At 37.0% G+C, this 26,665-nt stretch overlaps 1 protein-coding gene across 2 annotated transcripts in view; it reads left to right on the top strand.

Moving 5' to 3' along the window:
- LOC131218856 (kinesin-like protein KIN-7N) overlaps nt 1-25,047 on the top strand; it is a 52,904-nt gene extending 27,857 nt beyond the window's left edge. Inside the window, exons 14-19 of one of the 2 annotated variants that reach the window (XM_058213715.1) lie at nt 123-176; nt 2,571-2,864; nt 8,777-8,872; nt 16,694-16,852; nt 16,935-17,204; nt 24,284-25,047. In XM_058213715.1, the coding sequence (XP_058069698.1) occupies nt 123-176; nt 2,571-2,864; nt 8,777-8,872; nt 16,694-16,852; nt 16,935-17,204; nt 24,284-25,024 (1,614 nt within the window). In that variant the 3' untranslated portion in view covers nt 25,025-25,047. The remainder of the gene's footprint in view (nt 1-122; nt 177-2,570; nt 2,865-8,776; nt 8,873-16,693; nt 16,853-16,934; nt 17,205-24,283) is intronic. The other variant, XM_058213716.1, reaches the window with a different exon arrangement.
- Nucleotides 25,048-26,665: the final 1,618 nt, after the last annotated feature.

Here is a 26,665-nt window from a genome sequence, read left to right as displayed (position 1 = left end):
AATAGAATCTTGAAGTCTTTTATTATGATTGTTCTTAACATAATAATTGTTAGAGCACATTCCAAATAGTTCACCGTCTCTTATTGTCACTATTTCATTTTTTATTTTTTATTTTTGCTTAGTTGTGCAGTGGTGAACAGTCATTTCCTGCAAATAGCTTGGACTCCTTTGATAAGGTAAATAACTTATTTATCTCTTTTATTATCATTTTGTTGATCTATTTGTCTATGATCCTTAGTACAATCAGTTGCAAACCAGATTACATGTGTTTGGTAAATCTTAATTGAAACTTGATGATCAATTCATTGACACGGATGCACCCATTTACATAATTCATCATCCAAGCCTTATCCCAACTAATTGGGCTCAGCTACATGAATCCTATTCCACCATTCCACTCTATCAAGGGTCATAAAGGAGGAGGGTTGCGTCATGTTGGCAGCCGGCTTGAAACTTCCGCCATAACTTTCATAATGAATCTTGACAATATCAGGCAATTCTTATGTCAGAAGATATTATTACAAGCTCCTTAAGAGTTAATGCTTTCATCTACGCTCCAATAGAATTGAGGCTTCTTTTATATCTGTGTCCGACTGTCCGTGTGACACATGCATGCATAAGTGCATGTGCGTGTCTTGAAATTCTGAAATTTTATGGTTAAACCATTATTCTGTTCGAAGGTCAGTATCATAACATCTTAACATGAATGTAATGGATAGCTAGTCAGGAACTATGCATAGCTGTAATTGTATGCAAATGAAATCTCCATCTGTTTAGGAAACTTAGTATAATTGTCTCCATCAGAATATGGATATCAACAACACAAAGCCCACATGGCCATCTAAGCACATAACAGGCAACAAATTGCTTTTGCAGGCCACACGTTCCTACACTTCCCAGCTGGATCAAACCAAAAATTTATAAACATTGGAGTCTCATATTATTTGTGCTTAAACGTATATTCTCCAGCCACTTTTTAGGATGACTGTTATCATTTCCTTCTTTGATAAGACAACAAAGCTCTCCTTGCTTTATGTCATCTTAGGAGGACTACAAATGTTTTTGTGAACCTCTTTTAAAACTGATATCATCTTATCTTTTTCTTATATAAAAAGAAATCTTTTGATGCAGGATACATGATTTAATGCTTGCAATGTAGAGATTATGAAAGAGTCCATAAAGTAATTCAATTAACAAAAGATGCTAATCCACCAAGTAATTAAGAGTAAACAATAAGAAATGAAATTTGATTTAACTTAAATCACATGCCCGCATGCTAAGAAATCATATAAATCAATTGAAACTAGGCCCAATGGAAGGATAGAGCTTTTAATTTAGCATAGGCACGTTTCACATTTAAGGGATAAATTTGTAGGTTTTATGATTAGGGTTAGGAAGGGGAAAGTCTGAAATTCGAAAAATTAGGGTTCATGGGAATTGGTGATTTTGGAAATAATGTTTTTAGAAATTGAAAAAAATAGAAAATTGGGGATATAAGGTTTAGGGTAGGGTTATGGATGGGGAATCAAGGGGTTTTGATGGGAGAAGCAAGGGGAAATCAAAGAATTGAGCGGTTGTCCAGACGGTCATCCTAGGGACTCGCATGTGTGGGTCGTTGGCTAGGGTTTTTGGGTCCTCAATTGTTGATTTCAGTTGGAGTTGAAGTTGGATGATGAAAAGTTGAAAAAAAATGATTTGGATGGTCTTGGATAGGAAGGGAAGAGGAGAGATGAAGTTTTTGGAAAAATACCTCTTTTGAATTGAAAGGAAGAGATAAAGAAGATGATAGATGGAAGCCTCGCACCTCCGTTGAATGGGGAATGTAATCATACCACACCCAAGCTCCAAATCACATGGATTCTTCAAATCACATGAAGAAGAAAAAGCACAAAGTTTTTTTTTCCTCAAAATAATAGCATTAGAGCTTCACACACCCATCTTTCTCTTTTATAGTTTTAGAAAAGACCTTTTACAAAAAAACACTCTCAGATAGATTCTCAACATAAAGGCGCTTAATAAATTAAAAGTTATTTCTAACTTCCTAATCTCAACACAAATATAAGTTATACAAAAAATAATGAAGTATGTAAACAATATAAATAAATAAACTATTTCGTGGCCTATGGGGATCCACGATTAAGATGTTTAATGATGTTCTAATGGTCCGATCATCGTGTCCACCCAATCCAACGGTCCGATGTGTCCATCAAGCTTGTATATGCAGCCCACGTGCATCTTTCCAGTGTGGGGGTCTTCAAAGATGCATGAACATGCACGTGGGGTCTTAAAAATGGCTAAGAATGTGATTGGGCCAAGTGAGCCCCATGTAATGATTGTCTAACAATAAGGAGACTGACTTAGCCCTCCTCTGGTATGGTGCTCGGATGTCCTCACCATCTTTTCAATCAACCCATTTATTGTTAACGTGGTTCATGTCTCTTTCTCTCTCAACAATTAACTTGCTGAATGGATAAATTCTACCCTAAATAGTTGGGACAAGGCTGATTATGTTGATAATGATGGTGACTTGGTGGTTGTTCATTATGATTGAACTGGCTATGTGTATGCAGGGGCAGGTTTCTAGACGTCAAAACCATATCGAAGAATGCAATGATAACCATGACATGTTACAAGAAGATTCTTTTGGAACTCCATGTTTTAAAGCAATATCAAACTCTTTTGTAATGAAGCGGTCAAATTATTCAAGACTCCCTGATTCTAGTCCACTTCCAGATAATTTTGTCAATGTAGCTGACGAAGATATGTGGTTGAGAATGAACAAAGGGCAGACTACCGACCTTGATACACTTCATATGACTCCTGAAGGAAAATATGAATCCTTGCCATATGTTGATAGTACTCCTGTGAGTTTTTTCCTTGCAATTATTTAGCATGGCTTTAGCATATTCCTGTGTATGTGTGTTATCATCACTTAGCATATTCATGCGCACGCACGCATGCATAATTTATAGTATCTTTCATAAATTTTGTTCTTGATGTCATAGAATATACTAGACATATTGTTTTTTTAGTTATGACAATATCCTTGTGAATTCCTTGCAAATGAGAGAGTACACCATTGGTGGTTCTTATTTTCATTAAATTATGCAAACATCTTTATGAATTCCTTCTGAACTGCATTGCCTCATTGGTAGTTTATTTGGATCATTGCCAGGGGTCATATTCTGCCAATTCATATGGATTCAATTGATTGCTTTATTCATATATTTATTTTTGGATCATTGCATAGCCCATCCAAATTCTTTTGAAACCTCTTGTCAAGGAAATGGGTAAAAATACGAATAAGATTTTAATCAGGTCAAATAATTGAAGCAAAAGAAAGCTTGCTTGTGATTGGGGTTCTATAATGTTTTATAGAGTTATGAGAGAAGATGGACAATCTAATATATTTCACGTGCTTCAAAATATGAAAAACTCTAGGTAAAAATTTAAAACCAGTGCTGACACATGTGCTAGGTGCTCTTTTGGTGAAATATTTGGAGACCTGTTGGGTAATGCAGGCCCAAGGTCCAACATATAATGAATTTTGGGCTGTTTGCTGCCAGTTTTGGAGGCTAAATTTTAGAGACTACCTTTAGATAATAGTTTTTGACTTTGATGATTGTAGTGACTGATTTTTGAAGATTTTGGGGATGATATGCTAGATTTTCTATTTTTATGTCATTAGTGTTCCTATTTAGCATAATATTATATTGATTTATAATCAATCTAATAGTCAAACAATTCCTAATTGAAGATTCACAAGGATTGAGGGTGTGTCTTTTAGAGCCTATGAAACGGGATGTTCTAGGAGGTTGATGACACTTATTTTCTTAATTTTGTGTAGTTTACTTGAAACTAGTGAAGAAATTTTAGTTTCAATAATTTTTAATCCCTTTATTAATTGATCTTCCGTGGTGTGTGTTCTTAGTCCATTCTAGCAATTTGGGTATCAAAATGTCACTAATTTGGTAACTGGGGATTGCATCACTAGGTAATCGCAAAATGAAATACCTGCTGGTTACCCAAGGCACCAGGTGCATGCTTAGGAACTTTTAGGGGCATTTTTTCTTGGAACTATTTTGGCCATACTGATACTTATTTGAGAAATTTGGAATATTCAGCCTTCTAGCTTTTACATGATTTCTACCCTATAAAGTCATTGTAAAGTAATAAAACTACACACCATGAATCGGTGATCATGTAAATTATGTAAAGCTTTATCCATATCACATGGAACTAAACTAACCATTTGTGAAGTGACAATTGCAAATTCAATAAACTGTGAAGTTTGAACCAACCAAGGTTACGTAGATCATGGGTCGCTTTGCTACATGGTATGGTAACAGATGTGTTAAGCTACATTCATAAGAGAAAGGGAGTATATTTGGAGGGTAAAAGTAAGTTCTATTTACAAAGAGCACTTTGACTATGAAGAAACCATCAATAACAAGCATGTATAAAAAATAGTTATGTTAGGGCCATAATGGCCATTATGTAATGGTAAACATGGTGACCATTACGTGATACGTGGCCATAATGCCCTATTTGAAAAAGATGGTCAGTAATGAGCCGATACATTTTTTCCTTTTACCATTACACAGCTGCAACAGCTGTTACAGCCTATATCATAATGGCCATAAGATTGGCCATTACAGGCTTACATCCATCATTAACATTATTGAATACATTGATTACAAGGCTACATATATAGACTCTAATGCCATAAGGAAAGGAAAGGAAATGATAATATTTGGAGGGAGAAAGTTCTTTTCTTCAATCATTGACGTGTATATTTGCATGGAGAAACTTTGATACTCTTTCGTGGAGTGTGATGGATGATATGCAGGCTCTTGGAAGTTACTTAGAAACTGAATATGGGGCACACAAGTAATTCAAACTAGACTATACAAATTATGAGTCTTAGTTTAGATGTATTATGACCCAAAAGTAGCACTTGATTTTCTGACTATTGCATTGCTGGATATTTATTGCATGGTCAAAAATGAAAAATAACTGATGGTTTTATTTCAGCAAACGATTGTCCATAAATAAGTGGTTAGAGTTCAACCAATCCATTTTTGGGACTGACTAAGCAATAGTGGATTCCACAATATGGTCTGTTTAATTTGAGTTAATATGCTAGGCGTACAATTTTTGGGTGCCCGTGTATCAAGCATGATACTTCTTGAGGGCAGGCAAAATGACAAAACGATGCCTAAATTACCTTACTTTTGATTACTTAGAGTGTATTATCAATGATAACATCGCCAACAAAATTCACTTTATTCTTCTTTAGCGATTTTTCTGTTAGTTTCTTAATGAATCATTGCTTGTGAGATATTATTGTTGTGGATTGATTACAGCCAACTGTTGCCTAAATTACCTTACTCTTGGTTACTTAGCCTATATTATTAACAATGATAATATCTCCAACAAAATTCACTTCATTCTTCATAAGTGAATTTTCTTTTAGTTTCTTGATAATCATGGATCGATGCTTGTGATATATCATTGTTATGAATTGATAATAGCCAACCGTTGCCGTAGTTCTCACCTAGTTGAATCAATATCAAGTGCCATTATTTGCATTTCTTTCAACAAACACTACTAGACAAAAAAGGGGGATGCCTTCTAATTTGTTGAATTTAGTAAATTGTTATCAAACACAAATATTTCTATTAATAAGGAGTTGTTTGCCTATGTTTGTAGCATATGAACTAATCCACTATTTTCTTAGGGATTCTTTTCTTGAGATGAAATCTGGTGAAGTGAATTTGGTTTAAGGAAATGTACAACATTTGCTTGAGCAGTTTCTTAGACCAATGAATTGTGCATGTTAGTCTCACCTTTTGGTGACCTTAGTCATTTAAATGGGAAAAAATCTCATACTCTGGGTTACTGTGTGATCATGGTGGGGTCATCCTAGCCATCTAAGACAAGCAAGGCCATTTGATCAGAGAGCGGCCAACTAACACAATTGATCTATCGCCATGAGTCAACAATGGACAAGGTTAACCTGCAACCCACATTTCTCCGTTAGATCATTGAGATGGGACGGCTGGAAAACCCAGTAGAGGAGTATAAGCCAATTGAAGGACCCAAGCATAAGACAACCCAAGATCGCACAAGCCAAGAAGAAGGCCCACCGCACAGGATGAATGCATTGTTGGAACACAAATACTTTTTTCGCGCCCCTGGAAACCCTAGAAATATGTGTTCCGTGCCCAATGGTCATGACGTTGGAGTTTGGGAAATTCGTACATCAGAAAGGTGGTTCCGCTTATCCACACCACATGCTGCTTGAAGTTTTCTCTTTAATCGAGCATTGACTTATGGACGACTCCTAAAACAATTTTCCTTCCCCTACAGCTCAGGCTTTTGTTTTTTAAGGGCCCGTTTGGAACGCAGGATTTGGAGGTATGGAATTGAATTTGGTCCAATGTAAATTCCATCTGATTTTTGGAAATGATGAGAAGGATTGGATTAATCCAGGTATCATATCATCCCATATAAGCAGGAGATACAACGGGATTTTTGGTGGGTTTTGAAATCCACTACATCTGTGGGCCTCACGTTGATGCATCTGTTTTATCCACGCTGTCCATCTAGTTGCGCCCTTTGCACGTGACAATCGAGTTGCATATGCATACAAGTTACCGGCATCAGTTGTGGAATCTGGTCCGTTGATTACAATTCCATGGTCCGCCAAACACAAGTTTCACTTAATACAATATTTTTCCTGAAGGAAGAATTTGATCCCAAACGTGGGATTTGATGGTCAAAATACCATGGTATTTCCAGACACAATCATTATCTAATAATGGTGTTAATTCCACCTAATGCAATTCAATACCATTTAATCCCACTTTCCAAACAGGTCCCAAAGTTGTTTTTACCTCTTTTCTTGGTAGTGTTTTAATTGGTGGAGAGAGAGGGTCTTCTCCTTATCTAAGCGTAGGTTATGTAGGAAGTCTTATGATTTACTAATACACGGATTCCCACAGAGAGTCTTAAGCATTGGTTGTTGGAATAAAATTTCTGAGATTTTCTTCTCTTAGCTCTTTCGTGAGCATGAGAGAGGTTTTAGCCTTGATCTTCCTATGAATCCCTCCGTTTGGGCCATCTCTAAGCCCCCGTTTTGTCTCTGCTTGGTGTCCTTTGCTAGCTGTCGGTCTTTACCATGCACGTTGCTGATTTGGTCCAATCAAGTCAGTAGCGTCTGTCCCTAGTTGGATGCGAACAACAAATCTTAATTCCTCATTTTCGTGGGATGGGTAGGGTTGTTTGATGGGAGATATCATGGCATGGTTTTTCTCATGATGGAGCATACCAACTCAACCGCCAAGGTTGTTGATTAAGGTATTCAATAATAGAAAGTCGTAAAGGCCACCGCCATCGCTATTACGGTTTTTGACCATTATGGCCATTTTTTTCCATAATGGCTGTGGAGACTGTGTAATGCATAATTGTTCCCACCATTACCATTACGGAATGGCCAGTATGCCGTTATGTAAACGTTTTTTGAATACCATGTTGCCGATAGGTTGGCTCAATCTTGTTGTTACTGGGACATTTCTTTTTGATCAAGCATCATATACTTCTATTTACTCTTTATACTTGTAAGATTATGTCTCACATTTTATTTGGTGAAATTTCTGCCTCCCTCATATATCCAGGGGGTTTATTTATGATTCTGCAAAAGGGAATTAAGCAAAAGAAGGGTTATGTGTTAAATCTCTCATATTCCTTTTCTAATTCTTCAGGTGAATTAGGGATTGCAAAATATTTGATCCTTGGCTTGAGAAATACATTATCATTGGGTCCCAAGTTCCAAAAGGGAGTGGATTAGGTGTGGCCCCGGCCTCACCCAACACGGTGCGGCCCTGATTGTGGGGTCCACCTTGATGTGTCATGTGTGTATTGTATATCCACGCTGTCCATCCATTTTACCTATTCATTTTAGGGTAGAAGCTCAAAAATGAAGCAAATCCAAATCTCTGGTGGACCATCTCATAGGAAATGGTGGTGATTGAACACCCAACATTAAGAACTTCCCACGGCCCACTGTAATGTTTATTTGCCATCCAACCTGTTGATAAGGTTACATAAACCTGGATGAAGGGAAAAAGCTAATATCAACTTGATCCAAAACCTTTGTGGCCCATAAGAGTCTTTTAATGGTCAATCACCATTGTTTCCTATGATGTGGTCCACATGAGATTTTGATCTGCTTCATTTTTTGACTCATACTTGAAAATGATCTGGAAAAATGGATGGATGGCGTGGATATACAATGCATACATCAAGGTGGGCCCTACAGTCAGGGCTGCACCTAATCAGCTCCCTTCCAAAGAGTGGTACCCACTTTTGGTTTTCCATATTGTTTGGCTTGATGGGACCCATCACAGATGGACCATCCTCAAAAATATTCCCCATAGGATGATCCTAAACTTCAATCAGTGGTCAGTTAAGAAAGAAGTAGAGTGCCAAACCAATTCAATAGGAACTAGGATCCGCGGTTCTGGGTAATTTTGTGGTATGGTCCATCATGGAAGGGCTCACTGGTCAGCTGTTTGGATCACCAAAGGTCCCACCAGTTGGACCTGACCGTGGTGGTGGTGGGTGGTTCGGTTTGTTGGTTAATCATGCTAATTTTCCATGTATTTAACTTGGTAAAGTATGGTGGATGACTATATCTATGACATTAAATTTAGTAATTGAGTTGCCTAACGATGTTTTGAATGATTTATATTACTTTCTCGTACTCATTTAGAAAGTGCAGGGTTATCCAACTGAATACTACAAAGAGGAGGTTCGAAATCTTAGGAAACAACTGGAACATGCCATTGAAGAGAAAAATGAACTTGAGGTGAGAGGATTAATTAATTTTGATTTCATTTGGAATTCTTTGACGTGTTGAAAAGATCCTATACTCTAGTCATTTGGCAGATATGAATAATTCTTGAGAAAAAATGGCCGTGGTTGAAGTTAAATAACTTAATTCTTCTTCTTATTATTTTAGATCTGATTGTTTGTTCCTTCTCTAATAAATGCTCTCTTAAAACTAAACCTGACTACATATGCATGCTTGGCAGGTTTTGTAGAACACCTTATTCTTGAATAGGATTCAAAAGCTCAACCAAACATTTGCTAATTCGGGGCTATTAAGTCATTTCTCTCAAAATGTCAATATGCTCAGCACCTTTCAATACATCATATATTTTTCTTGAGGCTATAGAAATTCTCCAAAGATGGAATTGTGCTTTTAACTCATCTTTAGATTTTTACATTTCGTACATCATCTTTGTATACATTTTGGTATAAAAAAAACCTAATATATACACAATACGAGGAGATATCTCACATTACAAGCAGAGGATGCTTCTTTTACAATGTACATTTCTAACATTTTTTTTTTCTAAAATAGATTGTTAATCTCCCTTGATGTTCACATAATATAACTTTAATTGTATGAAGATGGTATGGGAGGGGGGTTTTCTCAAACAAATCCTAAAGTTGGTGGATAAAATTTTTAAGATGTGTATACTAAAAAATAGTAGGATTCAGAAAGTTGACCCATATGGCTATAATGATGATGATGATTATATTAAATGAAAAAACGTAAAGCCAATTTATAAATTCTAATGATAGAAACAGAATTTTGATCATATATGGAGTAATTAAACAACAAACTACAAATAGTACTTTCATTTTGAAAGGCAATGAAATTTATTAAGAGAAAAAAACAGAAACTACAAAGAGTGGGTTGATTGGATGATGAGAAATCATCCCAACAAAACCTCAAAACAACACATCAAGGCTCCCCAATAAAAACTAAGAAAATTTCCCACTTGAATCCCTTGAAATGGATACCCCTAGAAGCCCAAAATATCACTCTTTTTCATCCTTTGTATGATCATTTCAAGCCTTTTTGCCTCGTTATTAAAGCCTATTATTCCATTCCCTCCATATGCACCACAACAACAATGGAATTCCATGGGATTTTGATCCTTTATCCTTGGGCTCCTCAAAGCAATGCTTGAGTGACTTCCTCAATAGATCCAGGCGCAACCCATAGAATTTTGGAAAGGGCTACCATCCTTCTCAAGAACATAAAAAGGTGGTTGATTGATTTCTCATCTTTTAGACATCAAGAACATAAACTCGCGATGATCATATTCTTGTTCAAAGGTGATATATAGTCAACACTTTGTTTTTTGCGACAAGCCAACAAAACACTACCACCCTCTAAGGTCTAGGAATTGTGACAAACATGTAGTTAGGTTGAATTGAATTGAGCACTTGCCTACTTTGATCATACAATTGAAGGGTTTGATTGAAAATAATCCTAATTTCTCCCCTTTCCATTATCAACTATCTGCAGATCCTGGGGATATGACAACATTATACATCCAGTCTTGTAAACTGGCAATGTTCATTATCTCATCATTGACTACAAATAATATGTGTTTGATGTTGCTAAATACGCATATGATGGATTTATGGTATTGTGGAAAGCAATGTTTTAAATAGCATAGCTTAGCCTTAACGCCATGTAGCTCACGAAAATATCTTAAGTCACGTGTAGCCTATGCTGCATGCTAATTTTGCATAAACTACACGCTACATATCCTATGGTACAAGCTACATAGTTTACACTACAAGTTATTTTTCACCAAAACATTAAATCAATTTATTTTTTCAATAATTTGTTACATTTTCATTTTTAATAAAAAACAATTAATCTTTTTAATGATTTTAGTAAAATAATATAAGTAACAGTATCAAATCAATTAGGTTGATGTTTCTTTACCTTTATACTTAATCTTTGCCTGTTTATTTTTGGCTATGGAAATGTCATTAAATTTCATTATTAATCAGACTCATCTGGTGCTAAATATCATAAAATTTCATGATATTTGGCAAAACCAAGCACAACCTTAATTAAAAATCTATATGTAGCATGTAGCTAAAGCCTTACGCTTTAGAGGAGTGAACGCTATGCTACACGCTATTCGCTGTTTAAAACACTAGTGGAAAGTAAGTACTTGCATGGAAGATGGAATCAAGATTGCAAAGTGGAGGTATCTTTGGGCATGTGCTTCATGCCTTCCAAACACGCTTCTTGTTTTTCTTGTTCTTGTTCTTTTTCCTTCTTTTTGAAAGATGACTAAGATATTATTACAAGAGAGAGACAAGACAGACTAAAAAAGTCAAGATCACAAACAAAGATGATGAGGAATCATCTTTTAGGAATAGGTCAATCCCAAAGCCCCACTTTCTAAACTTTGCAACTTACCACACCCTTAAATATTTGAAGCCCCAATGCAATTAACAATTCTACTTCTAGATGTTAGTGCCAGACATCTAATGAAAATTTGACAAGCAATATATATAATTTCCTTATATTAGCATGTTCCCCCTATCTGCACAATCCTTCTAACTAGGTCATGCTCCTGCTTCGAATCATGCTTTAGACTTGAGCACCCGCTCCCACTTCCTACCTGTTTATACTTCAAACCATTTGGAAACAGACACTTCCTTGCTCAGGCACCCAAATTTGTTGCCGATGTGCCTCATGCTCGTGCAACTATAGTTTTCTAAGAAAATTTGAGATATTGCACATATTTGAGAAGGGAAAAGGGAAAGTAGATTTTCTAAGTGGATTTATATCTTCATAGAGTGGATAATTTTTATTTGCTTATTTTGAATATAGAGAATTAAGAAGTAGAGAAGAAAAGAAAAAGAAATGTAGTGGAAAGGTTGACATGGAGAAGAAAGCATGAATCTTGATGGATTAGTTGGATGGCCAATCCCTTGTATGATAAAGCAACTTTTTTTTTTTTTTTTTTATTTATTGCTTTAAGGCTTATCTTGATGGATTAGTTGGATGGCCAATCCCTTGTATGATAAAGCAACTTATTTTATTTTAATTTTATTGCTTTAAGGCTTAAATCTAGCCCATTGTGGCTCTGGCACCATGTGCAATATAAGTAGAAAACATAAATTTGATATAAATCACACCACTACTAAGATTCATTTTATTTAACAAGTTAGAACTATAATGCGACTAAGAGACAACAATACATTAGGCTCAAAGAAGTGTACCATTGATTGCCTTGACAAGAAAGACCCAACATTTTTGTTTCTTACTGACCTAATTGCTAGTGGATGAGGCTTGGTTGTGTCAATGTTGGCATTTCAGAACACTCTAAAACTATGTCATAAGCATTGTTTGGATTATCCTCAATATTATCAAAATATCCCCAATATTATCCGTATCTCCAGCTCGGTGATGCTGATAACACTAGTAGTGATATTGATAACACTGGTAGTATTAGAAATTTCAAATATTAGCGATGTATTGCTAAGTATCACCAACGTATCGATATCGCCAATATATCACCAATATTTTCAACTGTCTTGTATTGCCAATGTATTACTAATATTATCGACTGTGTAAATTCCAGGGGTTGCTTGTATCACTAGTGTATCAACGATATTTCGATAATATCACTAATGTATTGATATTGCCAAAATTCTATTTATTTAAAAAAAATCCATTTCAAATTATTTTTTTTGTGGGCGCATGGTTGTATGTAGTATTCAATTATTGATGATAATATCAATAATATCGCGATATTATTGCTATCACAACATAAGCGATATCGAGACGACAATCTTTCATTTCCTTTCCAGTTGTTAATGATTTCTCGTAGAAATATCGTGTGTTGTCGATATTATGAAATATTGATGGATGTTTGGATGGATAGATGGGATGGTTGGACTGATTTCTTACGACCAATATTTTAAATATCGACGATATCAACCGATATATCCCACGATGTATCTTGTATCCCACTTGTGCGATACGAAACGTACATGCAGTGCCGATATATCCCACATGTTCGATCTGGTGAGCATTTTCAATTTTAAATCCCTTTTTTTTGTTGAAATTATGTTAAATCAGTGTCAAATGGTTATAAATCCATTGGTTCTTCATGTTTTGGATGAAAAATTATGGAGTTGGATCTTTGATTTCGATATCCATTGGTTCTTCATGTTCTCCATGTTTTTTTAATCTTCCTTTGACTAGCTATCGATTGAGACTAAATTTGAAGAATTTAGGAGTATTTGATGAAATGATAATCACATACACTCTAATTTGAAATTTGAGTGAAGGTGGTATGATTTGGAGAAAAATTGGGGAAAATTTGGACCCTTACTCTTGCTCCGGTGGTAGACTCTTAGGAGTTTCAACACCCGGTCAAGGGTTCGAGTATCCATAGGTGGTGAAATCCCACTAAGGCGTGAGTGTGTGGCAGTGTGTAAAAAAAAATATTGGGGAAAATTCAAAAATTTCCAAAAATTTCCCAAATTGCATGCAATGTTGCACTCCAAACATGAAATCAAGCATGTATGAGGGCTGATTTACTGATTCGTTAAGTCCTTATCAATTTTTAGAAAATAAAAATTATTAAAATATTATTTTTTTCAATATTTCCCTTCAACCAGCTATCAACTGAGACTAATTTCGAAGCATTTAGGAGTGTTTGATGAAATGATCATCGCATACACTCTAAATGTTATGCATTCAATTTGAATATAGTTGCATTAGTTCAGTCAGACAACACATGGCTTAGGACCCTACACAAAGGAAACCTATTATGTGCACTTCCTTTTTGAGATGTTATGATTTAAAAGTGTGTAATCAGGTCTTTTTTAACAATCCCTGAAGTTTCATTGAAAAATTCAATAATTTCCCAATGTTTCGCCATGTCTCCCAAAAAGTGTGATAAATTACCTGAAACAAACAATATATCCCGTGCGATAAGTAATACGTATTTGTATCCCAAGGATGCGATACGTAATGCGATTCCGATATTTCAAACATTGCTTACAACAACACATGCTTATAGGCCCTCATTAAATGGAAACTTATTATGTATATATTTTTTCTTCTAATTTTTTATTCCTAAATATGCAAATGTGTATTTTCAGCATTTCTTGAAGTTTCATTGAAAAATTCCACTGTTTTCCTCATTTTCTTCAATGTTTCCCCACATTTTTGGTTCTCGGCGATAGTATTGATGATATTGATATTGTTTTCGTATCCCTGACCAGCAAAACTTGTAGTGATACTGATACTTCAAACATTGTTGACAAGAGACAATTGTGTAGGTGCACATTTAGCTATATTGATCCTTCATCAAACATATTCACATGATTATGACTTTTCACTACTTTTCAGTAGTTGGCCATGTGCCTTAGGGTGTGCTCAGATGTTAAATCGAACTAAATTCCAATCCATTCAATTCACTTTAGTGGAAGTGACCATGATTGATAGCATGCTTTTAGTTTTGATGCAGGACACATGATTTAATGCTCGCATGTAACGTGGAGATTATGAAAGACTCCATAAAGTAATTCAATTAACAAAAGATGCTAACCCACTAAGTAATTAAGAGTAAAAATGAGAAATAAAATTTGATTTAATCTAAATCACTTGCCCGCATGTTAAGAAATCACATAAACCAATTAAAACTAGGCTCGATGGAAGGATATAACTTCCAATTTAGCATAGGCATGTTCCACACTCAAGGGAATGACTAGTAGGTTTTATTATTATGGCTAGTGAGGGGAAAATTTGAAATTTGGAAAATTAGGGTTCATGGGAATTGGAGATTTTGAAATTAGGGTTTTTAGAAATTGGGGAAAATAGGAAATTGAAAATCTAGGGTTTAAAAGGTTGTAATGGAAGGGAAAAGAGGAAGACAAGAGAAGAAGAATACCTTTCGAAGAAGAGAGATGAATGATGTAAGACAAAGAATACCTTTCGCAGAAGAGAAAGAGGAAGGGTGTACCTTGGAATCCACCACTAAACAAGCTTCTACCCTTCCACAAAATTCTTTCATACAAGAGAGCTTCTCTCTTTTTTTCTTTCTTCTCAATAACACTACTAGGGTTGGAACTCATCTCCCCTAGTGGTTTTATAATTAAAAAATTCGGAATTAAAATTCAACATAATTACAACTATGCCACTCACTTAAGTAAAGTGGCCCATCATCCAAAAGAAGAAAACTAAAACATATATTATTAATCTCAACCATCAAATAACTCCTAAAATAACAAAAACCATAAAGAAAGCAAGATCAGAGTCCAAGGGTCCCAGATATAAAAGATTTGGTGGCCCGATGGCCTGATCGACAAGATCCAACGGTCGGATCAACACGAAATAGAAGTCCTATGACTAAAATGATTTCCCAAGTAGCCCACATGCATTATCCCAAGGTGTGGTCTTCCTGATGCACGTCCAATGCATGTAGGGTCTTCAAAATGGCCTGACGGACCCCATCTGGAACACGTCTCATCCATAAAGAAAGTTGCGCTGACATGAGTGGTTGTCTCCATCTCTGGTACACCCAAGTAGGTCCTCTGATGTCCCCATCAAGTTCATAATGATAATCACACCCTATTAAAGAAATAAAGTTTGATTACATTTACGAATCTTACACCATATTGAGTAAATACTGAAAGAGCATCTTACTGAGGACCATCTGGAAAGAACCCAAGTCTAAGGACCTATCATCCTCTCAACTCAGTGTGGCATCTTTGTTTGGTATTTTAATGCCCCGAAAATCGGCTCTTACATTGCACGGGATCCGAATTCCGTGGTGTTAGGAAATGTACTTAAGGCATAACCCATTGTACCTTTCATATATCATATGCATTTACATTCACGAAGGTATCCAATCACAAGGATAACACCAACCACACCAAAATTCTTATTCCATTTAATTAGAAAAGTGTTCAACTAACTATTTAAGTCTACTACTCACTCAGAAAGGAGCTTATTACAATCATTCTCAAATCAGTTCAAATCCATGACATGAAATATGAAATAAGGATAAACTAGACGCATCGGGCGATATAAGCCCACATCATTTGTAGAAATAATCCATGAGCAGCTCGTTGCCCGTCTCCTCCACTTGTACATCACCTACGCTATCTATATGGTTGGAGAGGGTCAATGAAGGTTATATAGGCCATCTTTCATACTAGCGGAAGAGAAAACATCCTATAATGCATTTAAGCGAAAAAAATTTCCATGTAATAATCTAGACTTTTCTAGACCCGAGTATGGGAAATCCGGGTTGTTACAATCTACCCCCCTCCCCTTAAAAGATGTTTATCTTAATTCCTAACAACAAAGGTTATATAGGCCATCTTTCATACTGGCAGAAGTGAAAACATCCTATGGTGCATTTAGGCAAAGCAATTTCTACATAATAATCGGGACTTTTTCAAACCTGAGTATGGGAAATCCGGGTTATTACAGGTATGTGTTTTTTGGTGTTGCTTATTATATTAAAAACAACTGCTGCTGCATTGCTGTTTTGAAACCAATGTATTGCTTTTATTTAGTTAGTTATTTTTCACTAATAGCAATGGACAAACAGCATCCTTTTTTGTGAACTATTTTGTTTTATAAAAATGGTAGTAATTGTGCAATTCCTATTCTCTTCGTGGCCATTTGGTCTTTCGAAGTACATTGCGACCTGTGCATCTCATTTAATTCATTTCAATTTCTTTTGGTGACTATTTTCTATTGATATTAAAGCTTGTTACCTTGAATCGGTGTCTGGTTCCTCTACATACTCTAATAAGCACCATGCATACGGTTTTGTAGAAGCACAATGTGAAACAGATAACTTTGAACAATCAACTACTAGAGGAGATATCTGAACTTCAACAAGAGTCACTATTAATTAGAGAAATCCCACAAAGGATGTGTGAATCTGTGGCCACTTGCAAGGACATTTATAAGGATATTTTATCAATTATGCAGGTGACAATTACTCATATCTTGGCTCTTTCAACCATTATTTGTTGAGGAAAAAATTATTTACATTATACTCTCGTATGACCAGAGCTTTGCAGCCGAAAAGAATTCCACTGATGCAAAATTGTTGTCTAGCACAACGGATATTGGCATGGAGCTTTTCTCGACTTTAGAAACTCATTTTTTGAGAGCTGTGGGCAGTGACAAAGTCAGTAATGGGGAGAGTTCTTTAATTCAAGAACAATCTAGAATACTTTCTGAGAAGCTGAATGCTGCAATTGCAACCTTGGTATCTTCAGAAGCAGTAGATTCTAGTGTCAAGCATTTGAGCAAGCTGCAGTGCCGAAGCAACTATGAGGTAGACGTCTTGCCACGCCTATTAAGATGTACTTTTTCTAGTGTTTTGTTATTCTCTATTATCATATTAATGTTAGTTTGCTTTGGGCTTTTAGTATTTAGGTTGCTATCCACTAGCAACATCAGGGGCATTTAGCAGGTTGAGTAGTGCATCTTAACTTCTTGTAAAACCTATTTGCTGATAATATATATATCAAAGATGTGCTTCACTTTCCATTTAAAGATTTTTTTTCTTAAAGGTGCAATCCTTGAATTTTCTTTTATTTGAATTAACTTGATAAGGATTAGCAACATGGTGGAGACACCATCATTTCATGTTAAAAGGTGATTAAACTAAGTATTATACTGTATGATGTTATTGTTCTAAATATGTTTTAAACTATACAGTGGGAATGCCACTTCCGTCACTGTTAGATTTTTTATCTTTATTTACTGATTCTCAAGAATGCCCTTGACGAAATAAGCTCAATAGGGTCTTGCTTGGTAAGCAACATTGAGGAATTGTCAGTAATAGCTATAGGCGTTTTATGGATTTCCAACCGAGGCTAAGACTCCCTCCTTTTATTCCTCCTGTCGTTAGTGCCTAGGGGAGGGCATGCTTCTTCCATTCTAGATCTTTCTTATATATTTCTTTTGTTTTTTTAATTTTGTTTTTTGTATATTCTTCAATTATAAAAATCAAAATCCATAGGTGTTGCATCTTGAGAGGGAAATAGACGAAGAATTAGTAGATTTTTTTGTGTTGGGTAGTTGAGAAGTTTTGGATTCTAAATGCAATCATCTTGGAGGGTAACTCTTAAGCACCTCGATTAAATACATCGTTTCGATGTAGGACTCTTTGGGTTTGCAACTTGGTTTTGACATTGTCTCCCTTTCTAAATGCTCAGGATCATTTGCATCCCACAAATGAGGTATTTAACTAGAAGGGAGGATGGTTAGCCTCTATCTATTATCTAGTGTTGTATTTCTTTGGATGAGGGTGTTTTGTGGGTTATTTCTTGAGCAAATCTTTTTTAACAGTCTTTTTCAGTAGGAGGACTTGTGCTTTTTGCTTGATTGATATGGGCCCGTCATCAATGTCATGCCTAGAAGTGGTTTTGTTAACCATTCAATGCAATACTCAACTCAAATGCTTTTCTAGTTTGATCTCCACCACTTAGACCATTGTTAGTTTTGAGTTTTGACTAAGGAGATGCCACTTCTCTTTTAGATCGTTAGAGCTGATTTATCTTGCTTTCTCGGTCCTTGATCCAACATGGGCGCTTCTTTAGACTAGATTTTGTTGGGAATAATTCAATCTCAGTTACTCATGTAGATGAGAGTATAATACACCAATAGCATGACATCTGGAATGAGATTATGTTTCTTGGCGCTAGTAAAGTTTTGCACTTGGTATTGTAGAGAGGCATCCATTGTCCTTGTTTCAGTTGGTTTGACCCTCCAAAACTTCATTCACTTTACTTACCTTTGCTGAGCTTATGCAAGCTCAACTTTGATATTCTAATGGTGTCAACCTTTTGGGGTTGGCGATGATGGTTTGTTCTCTTTTGCCGAAACTTGTTTTCTAGACATCATTAGCTCCAATATTGCGGAAGCCTAAATCCCAAGAATTTAATAGGTTCCCTCTTGTTTATGCCGATGGTGATGATGGATCGTGATTTGCTTAAAATTGTTCTTTGCAAAAGGAGTCCCCCTCCCCACCTCCCTCTAATGATTGCTACTTCTCTATGAAATCTTTGCCATTATCCAATTAGAAGGGATTTCCTATGGCTTTAGTGTAAAAAAGATGGTTGTTAGTGAAAGTGGATGGTCTCCTCCTCTCTCTCCCTCCTTCCCCCCCGACGTAGGGAAGGGCATGAAGTAATGAGAAGATCACGGTCTTCCCCAAGTAGGCAAAACCTTAAATCCACAAGGTAGTTCTTGAATCCATAAGATAAAAGAAAAGAAATTCAAAATTATATTATTCAATAATCAATTTAGATTGCTCGACTACACCATTTATATGGACTCAAACCCTAATAAAAGTCCTAATTTGATTAAAATAATAAATTTTGCCAAAAATAAAAAGTCCTAAATTAACACTCACCGAAGGATTCGTAACAGGATTACGAGCAATTTCTAAAAAAAATGGAAGTTTAGAACTCTAAAATGACAATATTAGAATTTACTAAAAATAGTAACTATTTCCTAATATTGTGATTTTGAACTTTGAGCTGTGCATTTTTTGCGAAATGGTTGTCGTCGACCCGCGTTGCGGGTCGGGTTGTCCCCGAAAGCATCATTACATAAAGATCAATAGGTCGTGCATTTCATAATGATGCCTGGACTAAAAGTTATGGTTGATTTATGATCTAGACTTTAAACGGTAATTTCTCCCTATTTGAAATGATTTTTTTTTTTGAATTGGAAGCCCTTGGGGCCCATTTACATCACGCCCTACGTAGGACTGGGCTCGGATTTGACGGACTGCTCATGATAGTTGTTGATACAAAAATCTGGTCCACCTTGGTTAGACCTTCAAGTACTTGCACAGGAAGAAGATAAAGGAGACCCTGACTAGAGCAGGGGACCCTCTAATGCCAAAGTCAGGCTAGGAATCTGGGTCTGGTAGTATTGAGGGGTTTTGGGCGAGAGATTCTGCGTACCTTTCACCGTAAATAGGCCCTCTATTATAGAGCAATAGTTGATTACGTGGGTGGAGACGTTTCTTGAATTATAGGCGTGCGTTCAATGGACGTCTCTTAACCATTTCGTGTGATCTCTGGTGAAGATAAAATCAAGTGGTCAAACCTTGAGAAAGTTGAGGCGGATGGCCGAGGCTGAGGTGGTCTTGGCCAACATGAACTGGGGGCCAACCTGCCGAGGCCGAGGTGGTCTGGGGGTAGTATGTCGACTTGACCTGGGTACTCGGATGAGTTTTGAGCCTCCCCTTGACAGACCTGCCGACCTTTATTCCTTGGCCATTGGGGAGCTCATTAGTCATGACCGGCGATGGCCGACCTCGTGTCCCACAAAGATGTCCGAGCTGACCTCTTCTCTTTAGTCAGTCCATTTTTACCTATAACAATAGTCATACATGTTTGCCACATTGAAAGTCCGTGAGATCTCCATACCCTCGGGAATATTGATAGCATAGGCGTAATCATTGATTTTCTTATGGATCAGAACATGACCTATCTTCTTATTCATCTACTTGTTATATGTCCCAGTAGGAAATCTCTCCTTGCACAGGTAAACCAGCACGTTATGACCCACTTCAAACACCTTCTGTCGCCAATGTTTATCAGCCTATTCTTTATACTCGGTATTAGACTCCTGTAACTTCTTGGGCGTCAATAGGGTTGGCACAACACAGACTCATGCTCTTCCCTCACTAGACCCTTATAGATCAATTCCTCCACTTGTCCTTGCAAGATCTCACATTCTTTTGGACTTATTTGATAATGTGGGCGATTAGGCAGACTTGCCCCTAGGAAAAGATCAATGTGGTGCTAGATAATCTGCATGGGGAGCAACTCGTCAAGAAGTTCATCGGGCATAATCCCCTTGAGCTCTTACAACACTAGTTTTAATTTCTTTGAAATGTTCATGGGTTATACTTCTTTCCTCTTTACAACTAATGCATTTATCTCCCCCATCTCCTCAGATTTGTTGATGAAATCTCGTACGGTTACGAGAGACTGTCCCTCCACTTTAAAAGTCGGTTCTTCATTCTCAAAGGGACAAGGATAATCTTTCTACCATCTTTAACAAAAATAAATATATTATCTCAGCCCCCATGCATGGCATCACCATCATACTACCATGGTCAACCAAGTAGCAAGTGACAAGCCTCTATATTAACCACGTCACACATTACTTCATCTTTATAATATTTACCAATGGAGAAGGGAATACGACAATGTTTAGTTCCCTTTTTTTCACTGATCTTTTTTATCCATCTGATTTTGTATGGAGAAGGGGTATTTTCCTATATTTAGTTACAACTTTTCCACCATAATCTTTGATACGGTATTCTCACTGCTCTCACCATCTATGATCAAATCACCAATTTTTTTTTCACAATGTTCCTCGTTTGAAAGATGTGCTGCTGCGGATCTACTTCATTCTTTCGCGTGTACAATAACTTCCTCACGATCAGAGACTTGCCATGATCTTCATGAGTCCATTCGCCTCCTCTATCATCCTTGACGTGTTCAACATCATTGACTTTCGGATCGTCCTCTCCATCATTTGTTTCCCCATCGTTAATGGGCAGATTAACCATTTGTCTCTAAGGACATATATTAGATCGGTGACCAAGTTGGCCACATCAGTATCACTTGTCCGGTTGAGGCGAAGCGTAGGGGTTAGGTTTTTTCTACTTGCACCAACAACAACAATTATTGCTCTCTGAGATTTAACTTGCCTGCTCCCTGAATCTCGGTTTGCGATTAGGTTGAGGACAACACACACACACACACACACACAGAGGATCCTTCCCCTTGAGATTGTGCTACATCTCGCGAAGGTTCAAAAGTAGTTACCTTGTTTGGGGCATATTTTCGTGCATTGGAATGCTCCAATTGTATCTCCGCTTGGGTGGTCAATTTGACAGCCCTGTTCATCATTCAAATGGGTTGCATTTGGATCTGATATTGGATTGTCGTACATAAACCACTGGTATATCTGGCAACTTGCTGCAACTCGATCTCGACCAGATCGTTTCTCACGGACAAGCAATCGAATTCCTCTGCATAATCCCTCACGGATCGGCTACCCTACCGGCAATTTTGCTATTATTGGAACAATACTTGGTCATATTCGTTTGGCAAGAATCATGTCTGCATCAACTACTTCATCTGCTGCCATGTGCAAGTTGACGCTTTCATTTGCTTGGTTCGTGAAGGTGTTATTCCCACTAAGTAGAGGCTCCACAAGATAAAAGAAAAGAAATTCAAAATTGTATTATTCAATAATTAATCTAAAATGCTCGACTACACTTATATGAATGACTTAAGCCCTAATAAAAGTCCTAATTCGACTAGAGTAGAAATTACCTAAAATAGTAAAATTTTCCAAAATTTGAAAGTCCTATATTAACCTTATTGGAGGATTCCTAGCAAGATTAGGAGCAATATCTAAAAAACCAGAAATCTAATACTCTAAAACGAATGAGATACAACAAAATTAGAATTTACTAAAAATAGTATATATGTTTTATAATCGCGATTTTGAACTTCAAGTTGTGCGTTGTTCATGGACTAGTTGTCGTTAACCCACTGCGTAGGTTGGGCTGATCCTAAAAGCATACATAAGATCAATTGATCGTGCGTTCTGTAACGATACTCGGATAAAAAGTTATATAGTTTTTTTTTATGGTTCAGACTTCAAATGACAATTTCTTCATATCCTGAATGAATTTCTTCGAATTGGACACTCCTAGGGCCCAATTACACCATGCCCTATGTAGGACTAGGCCCAGATTTGATGGACTACTTCAGCTTTCATTTGGGCTTCTTTTGGTCTAGCTATGTAAAGAATGTATATGTGGCACATCCTACATCACCCCCTCACATTAGAATAAAAGTAAATTGTCCTATTCTTTGGTCTCATAATCAGTTGCCAACCATAATTTTCTAATGTGTATAAGGGATATCCCTTATAGGAAGATGATGCAATTGACCCACATCCCACACATGCATGCTCCGCACATGTGTATAAGAAACGAACCACTTTTCCTTTTTAGCCCATCACTACTTTCCTTTTCTTTCGGAAATTTTTTTTTTTTTTTTTTTTTTTTTTCTTTCATATCTTTATATTAGGAAAGAAGTAATTTTAGAATTTTCTTATTTAAATATATATTTTTTTATTTAGGTGTTTTCTTATTTAGATAGTTTCCTATTTTCTCAGATCTTGGCTACCTAGAAATTCTATTTTTAGAGTCCATAGTTTTTATTGCAGATTGTAAGGACTGATTATAAATATGGCCTATGCAATAAGACAAGTTGATTGATATTTTCTTTGAGTAGTTTTCGTATTTCTATGGTGATTTTATTTATTTATTTATTATTTTTTTTGGGGGGGAGGGGGGTGATATCTAGTTCAAGGCTAGAGGACTATTAAGCTTGCTCATAGTGTTGCATTAGTGGTCTCTAGTATTCAGCTAGAGGATTGTTGGGTCCTTTCCCAAAATCTCATTCTTCTTTTCTTTGATCTATTTTCTTTCTCCTTTCGGGGTTTTGCATTAGAAGATAGTGCACAATCTTCCATGTAAAGTTGCCTTCAATTAGGTGGCCATGATGATTGGCGTTGTCCTCTTGGATTGGAAATAAGTTGATGAAGCTTCCCCAGTACTATACTGTTTACTGCTTTTGTCATTAATGTGGCAAGATTCCTAGTATATAGGCTTGTTGAAAGCTATTCTGACATAACATCAGATCTAATGTCTCAGTGTCCAGGTTGTTGTTGTTAGTGCACTACATCTTTTTTTTTCTCTGTCGAATATAGCGGCATCTAATTCACAGTATTATTATGGGTGTGTTCCTTCTTGTTGGTGATGACTGTAGGTAGCTGTGATGTCTGTGGTAATGGTCAGTATGTGCACATGTGACTGCACATGCTCACGTGTGTTAGTGCTTATTGCAATGACAGAGATGGTAGAACAGGAATCTGATAGAGCCCCCTTCTCTATCGTAGATTTGGCAGTGGAGTGTATGAATTGGGATCGTCCATCTAGTGGGCCCTACCAGCTTATCTGATAAGATACCTTACAAAATCTACTGTGTAAAAGTAAAATCAGTCAAGGTTCAAAATTCAATGGGAAGAAGTGCAGAACCATGATGGCTAGGATTGTCCGATTGTTATGGGCTTGGAAACCATGCACCATCCATGTTAGGGCCCATGGACTTCCTGATTCATACACCCCTGCCACACGTATGGTGGAGAGAAGGCTCTGTCATATCTAGTGTTTCTTTGGGTGGATCATGGCTGTAGAGTTTCTTACAACATTTTTTTGTTAGAAACTGATCATTTGATTAAAAGAAAAAGAATAGATTACTTTCGTTTGTTCTAAAGCTGCAATTGCTGCGTGTGATGAAGGGATTGGCTATGGGTGAAGAAGATGCAGATCAGAATGGGAAAGTGGATTTGAACACTGAATTAGACGTGATTAAAGAAAGTTATGGAACCTTGGAAAGAGAGTGCAGCCACAACATTCAACTGCTAAAGGCTTCTGAGGAAAGATGCCAAAGCTTGGAAAGAGAATGCAACGCTTTGAGAGAAGAGCAAGCTTCTCTGATGCAAGCCGAATTAGATGTGATTAAAGAAAGTAACAAAACCTTGGAAAGAGAGTGCAGCCACAACATTCAACTTCTAAAGGCTTCTGAGGAAAGATGCCAAAGCTTGGAAAGAGAATGCAACGTTTTGAGAGATGAGCGAACTTCGCTGATGCAAGCCGAATTAGATGTGATTAAAGAAAGTAACGAAACTTTGGAAAGAGAGTGCAGCCACAACATTCAACTGCTAAAGGCTTCTGAGGAAAGATGCCAAAGCTTGGAAAGAGAATGCAATGCTTTGAGAGAAGAGCGAGCTTCTCTGATGCAAGCTCTGCAGATGTCTACCCAAAGCGTCGCACTTGTCACTGCCCAAAAGGAGGAGATATGTAAGCACTTGTATGCAGAACTGCGGAAGAGGAAAAATCTCGATGAGGATATCACACGGTTGAGATCGGCGTTTGCTCAACGGCAGAGCTCGTTCTTGTCTTTCAGTGGAGAATGTAAGGTTAAGATTGAGAATATGAGAGCAATGGGTTTGGTTCCGACACCCAAAAATAGGTGTTGAAGATGATTGATTATTTAAGCAAATGCAAGTGTTCATTGTGGATAATTGAAATGGATTTTAATTGTCTGAATGGGCTTGTTCGGAAACAACTACGAATGCTCTTTTTATGGATTCCATGTTAATTATTTAGATGTTATTGTTCTTGTTACTTGAAATTCAGTTTGATGATTTGGTCTGATGCTATGGCTTCAACCTCTTGCACGACGTGTGGGTTTGGTAACTTGAGTGTGATGTTCTAGCTTCTATGCAATGGAATTGATGTAAACATGAGTGATTTTCTGGCTTCTACTGCATGAGATATGAGAGATATGAATGCCTTTAGGTTATGAGATTATGCCAGCTCAGCCATTGTGTATGTGGGCCATGTATGACAATCAGGACTGTCTGAGTTGTGGACCCTACCTTGGTTGCACATAAGCTTGGAAACCCTGATGGGGGTGAATCTTAATCATCTGATTTGGGCTGCTGAGTTTTGGACTGCTGGTTGTGTTATTAACTATGTCATGGATGGCTAATATGGTTTCATCAGTGAATTTTTATCTGTGCTCCATTAATGCTATGGTCCATTCATATAGGACACTGATATCATATCTGATGATTTTAATCTATGGTCATGGACCCATGGTTATGCTGATGGATGAGATGGGTTTTTGAAATGGAGTAATCTAACCTGAAGGTATCAAGTGGGGTCCATTGTAGACATGCTGTGGCCCAAACACTAGGCCAATCCTCTCAACAGATGCCCCACACATAGGGAAAGAAAAAAAGAACAATTAGAAAAGAAAATGCAAACGCTCAATATTCAATGTGCATCTCTGGCCCACCTGACCTGGCAAAACTGAGTTTTTGGCCGGTTCATGTCTCTGACAATGCCCACCTGATGAATGGCACAGATGTTGCACATGTGTGCCATGTTGGCATGTGCGCTTTGAATCGCTCCATCACTAGCTTTGGTGGATCTATGCATATGCATAACTGTGAGTAGGCATGGGCCATACTTCTGATCACTAACAAATGATGATCAAACTGTTGTGATCTTAACCGTATTTAAAATTGGATAAGGGTCCATTTGGTTGCATCAAATATCATGAAATGTCATGATTAAGGGTGCAAAATGTCATGAAACTTATGATATTTGGTACAACCAAACGTGCTGTGAAAAATGAATGCAGATTAGAATAAAAGCAGGAAACTCTCTTTTACTCTCATTATCAAACAACAGAAATTACATCTCTTGACGATTCAAGTAAAAAACAAAGTTGGATACGATTCATCATGACATTCCAAGAAATGACTTTGCCACCATATAAACATGTACTAGGGATGGTGAATGACTGCACAGATGCGCACATCCAAACCGTCCATATTAGAGAACTCACTATGGATGGAGCATACCCCAAAAATCTTGCCTAACCAACAATCTAAACTGTCAAATTGGTGCCCCATAAAATTAATGATCAAAAAAGAAAATGGCAAGAAATTCGACTGCCATTTTTGGGTTGTGCTCTATCCTCACTGGGGCCCACGATCTAGACGATCTGGATCGATTGACTCAAATGATACCTGGATGGTGAAGGAGTCACCACCATTTAACCTGGCTTGCCAAACTCCACTCATGGATCAATACCTCCAGCTCTTTGT

Source organism: Magnolia sinica, chromosome 11, assembly GCF_029962835.1.
Source record: "Magnolia sinica isolate HGM2019 chromosome 11, MsV1, whole genome shotgun sequence".
Lineage (NCBI taxonomy): Eukaryota > Viridiplantae > Streptophyta > Magnoliopsida > Magnoliales > Magnoliaceae > Magnolia > Magnolia sinica.
Note: the sequence above shows the minus strand (reverse complement) of the source record. Positions and strands in the feature narration are given on the sequence as shown.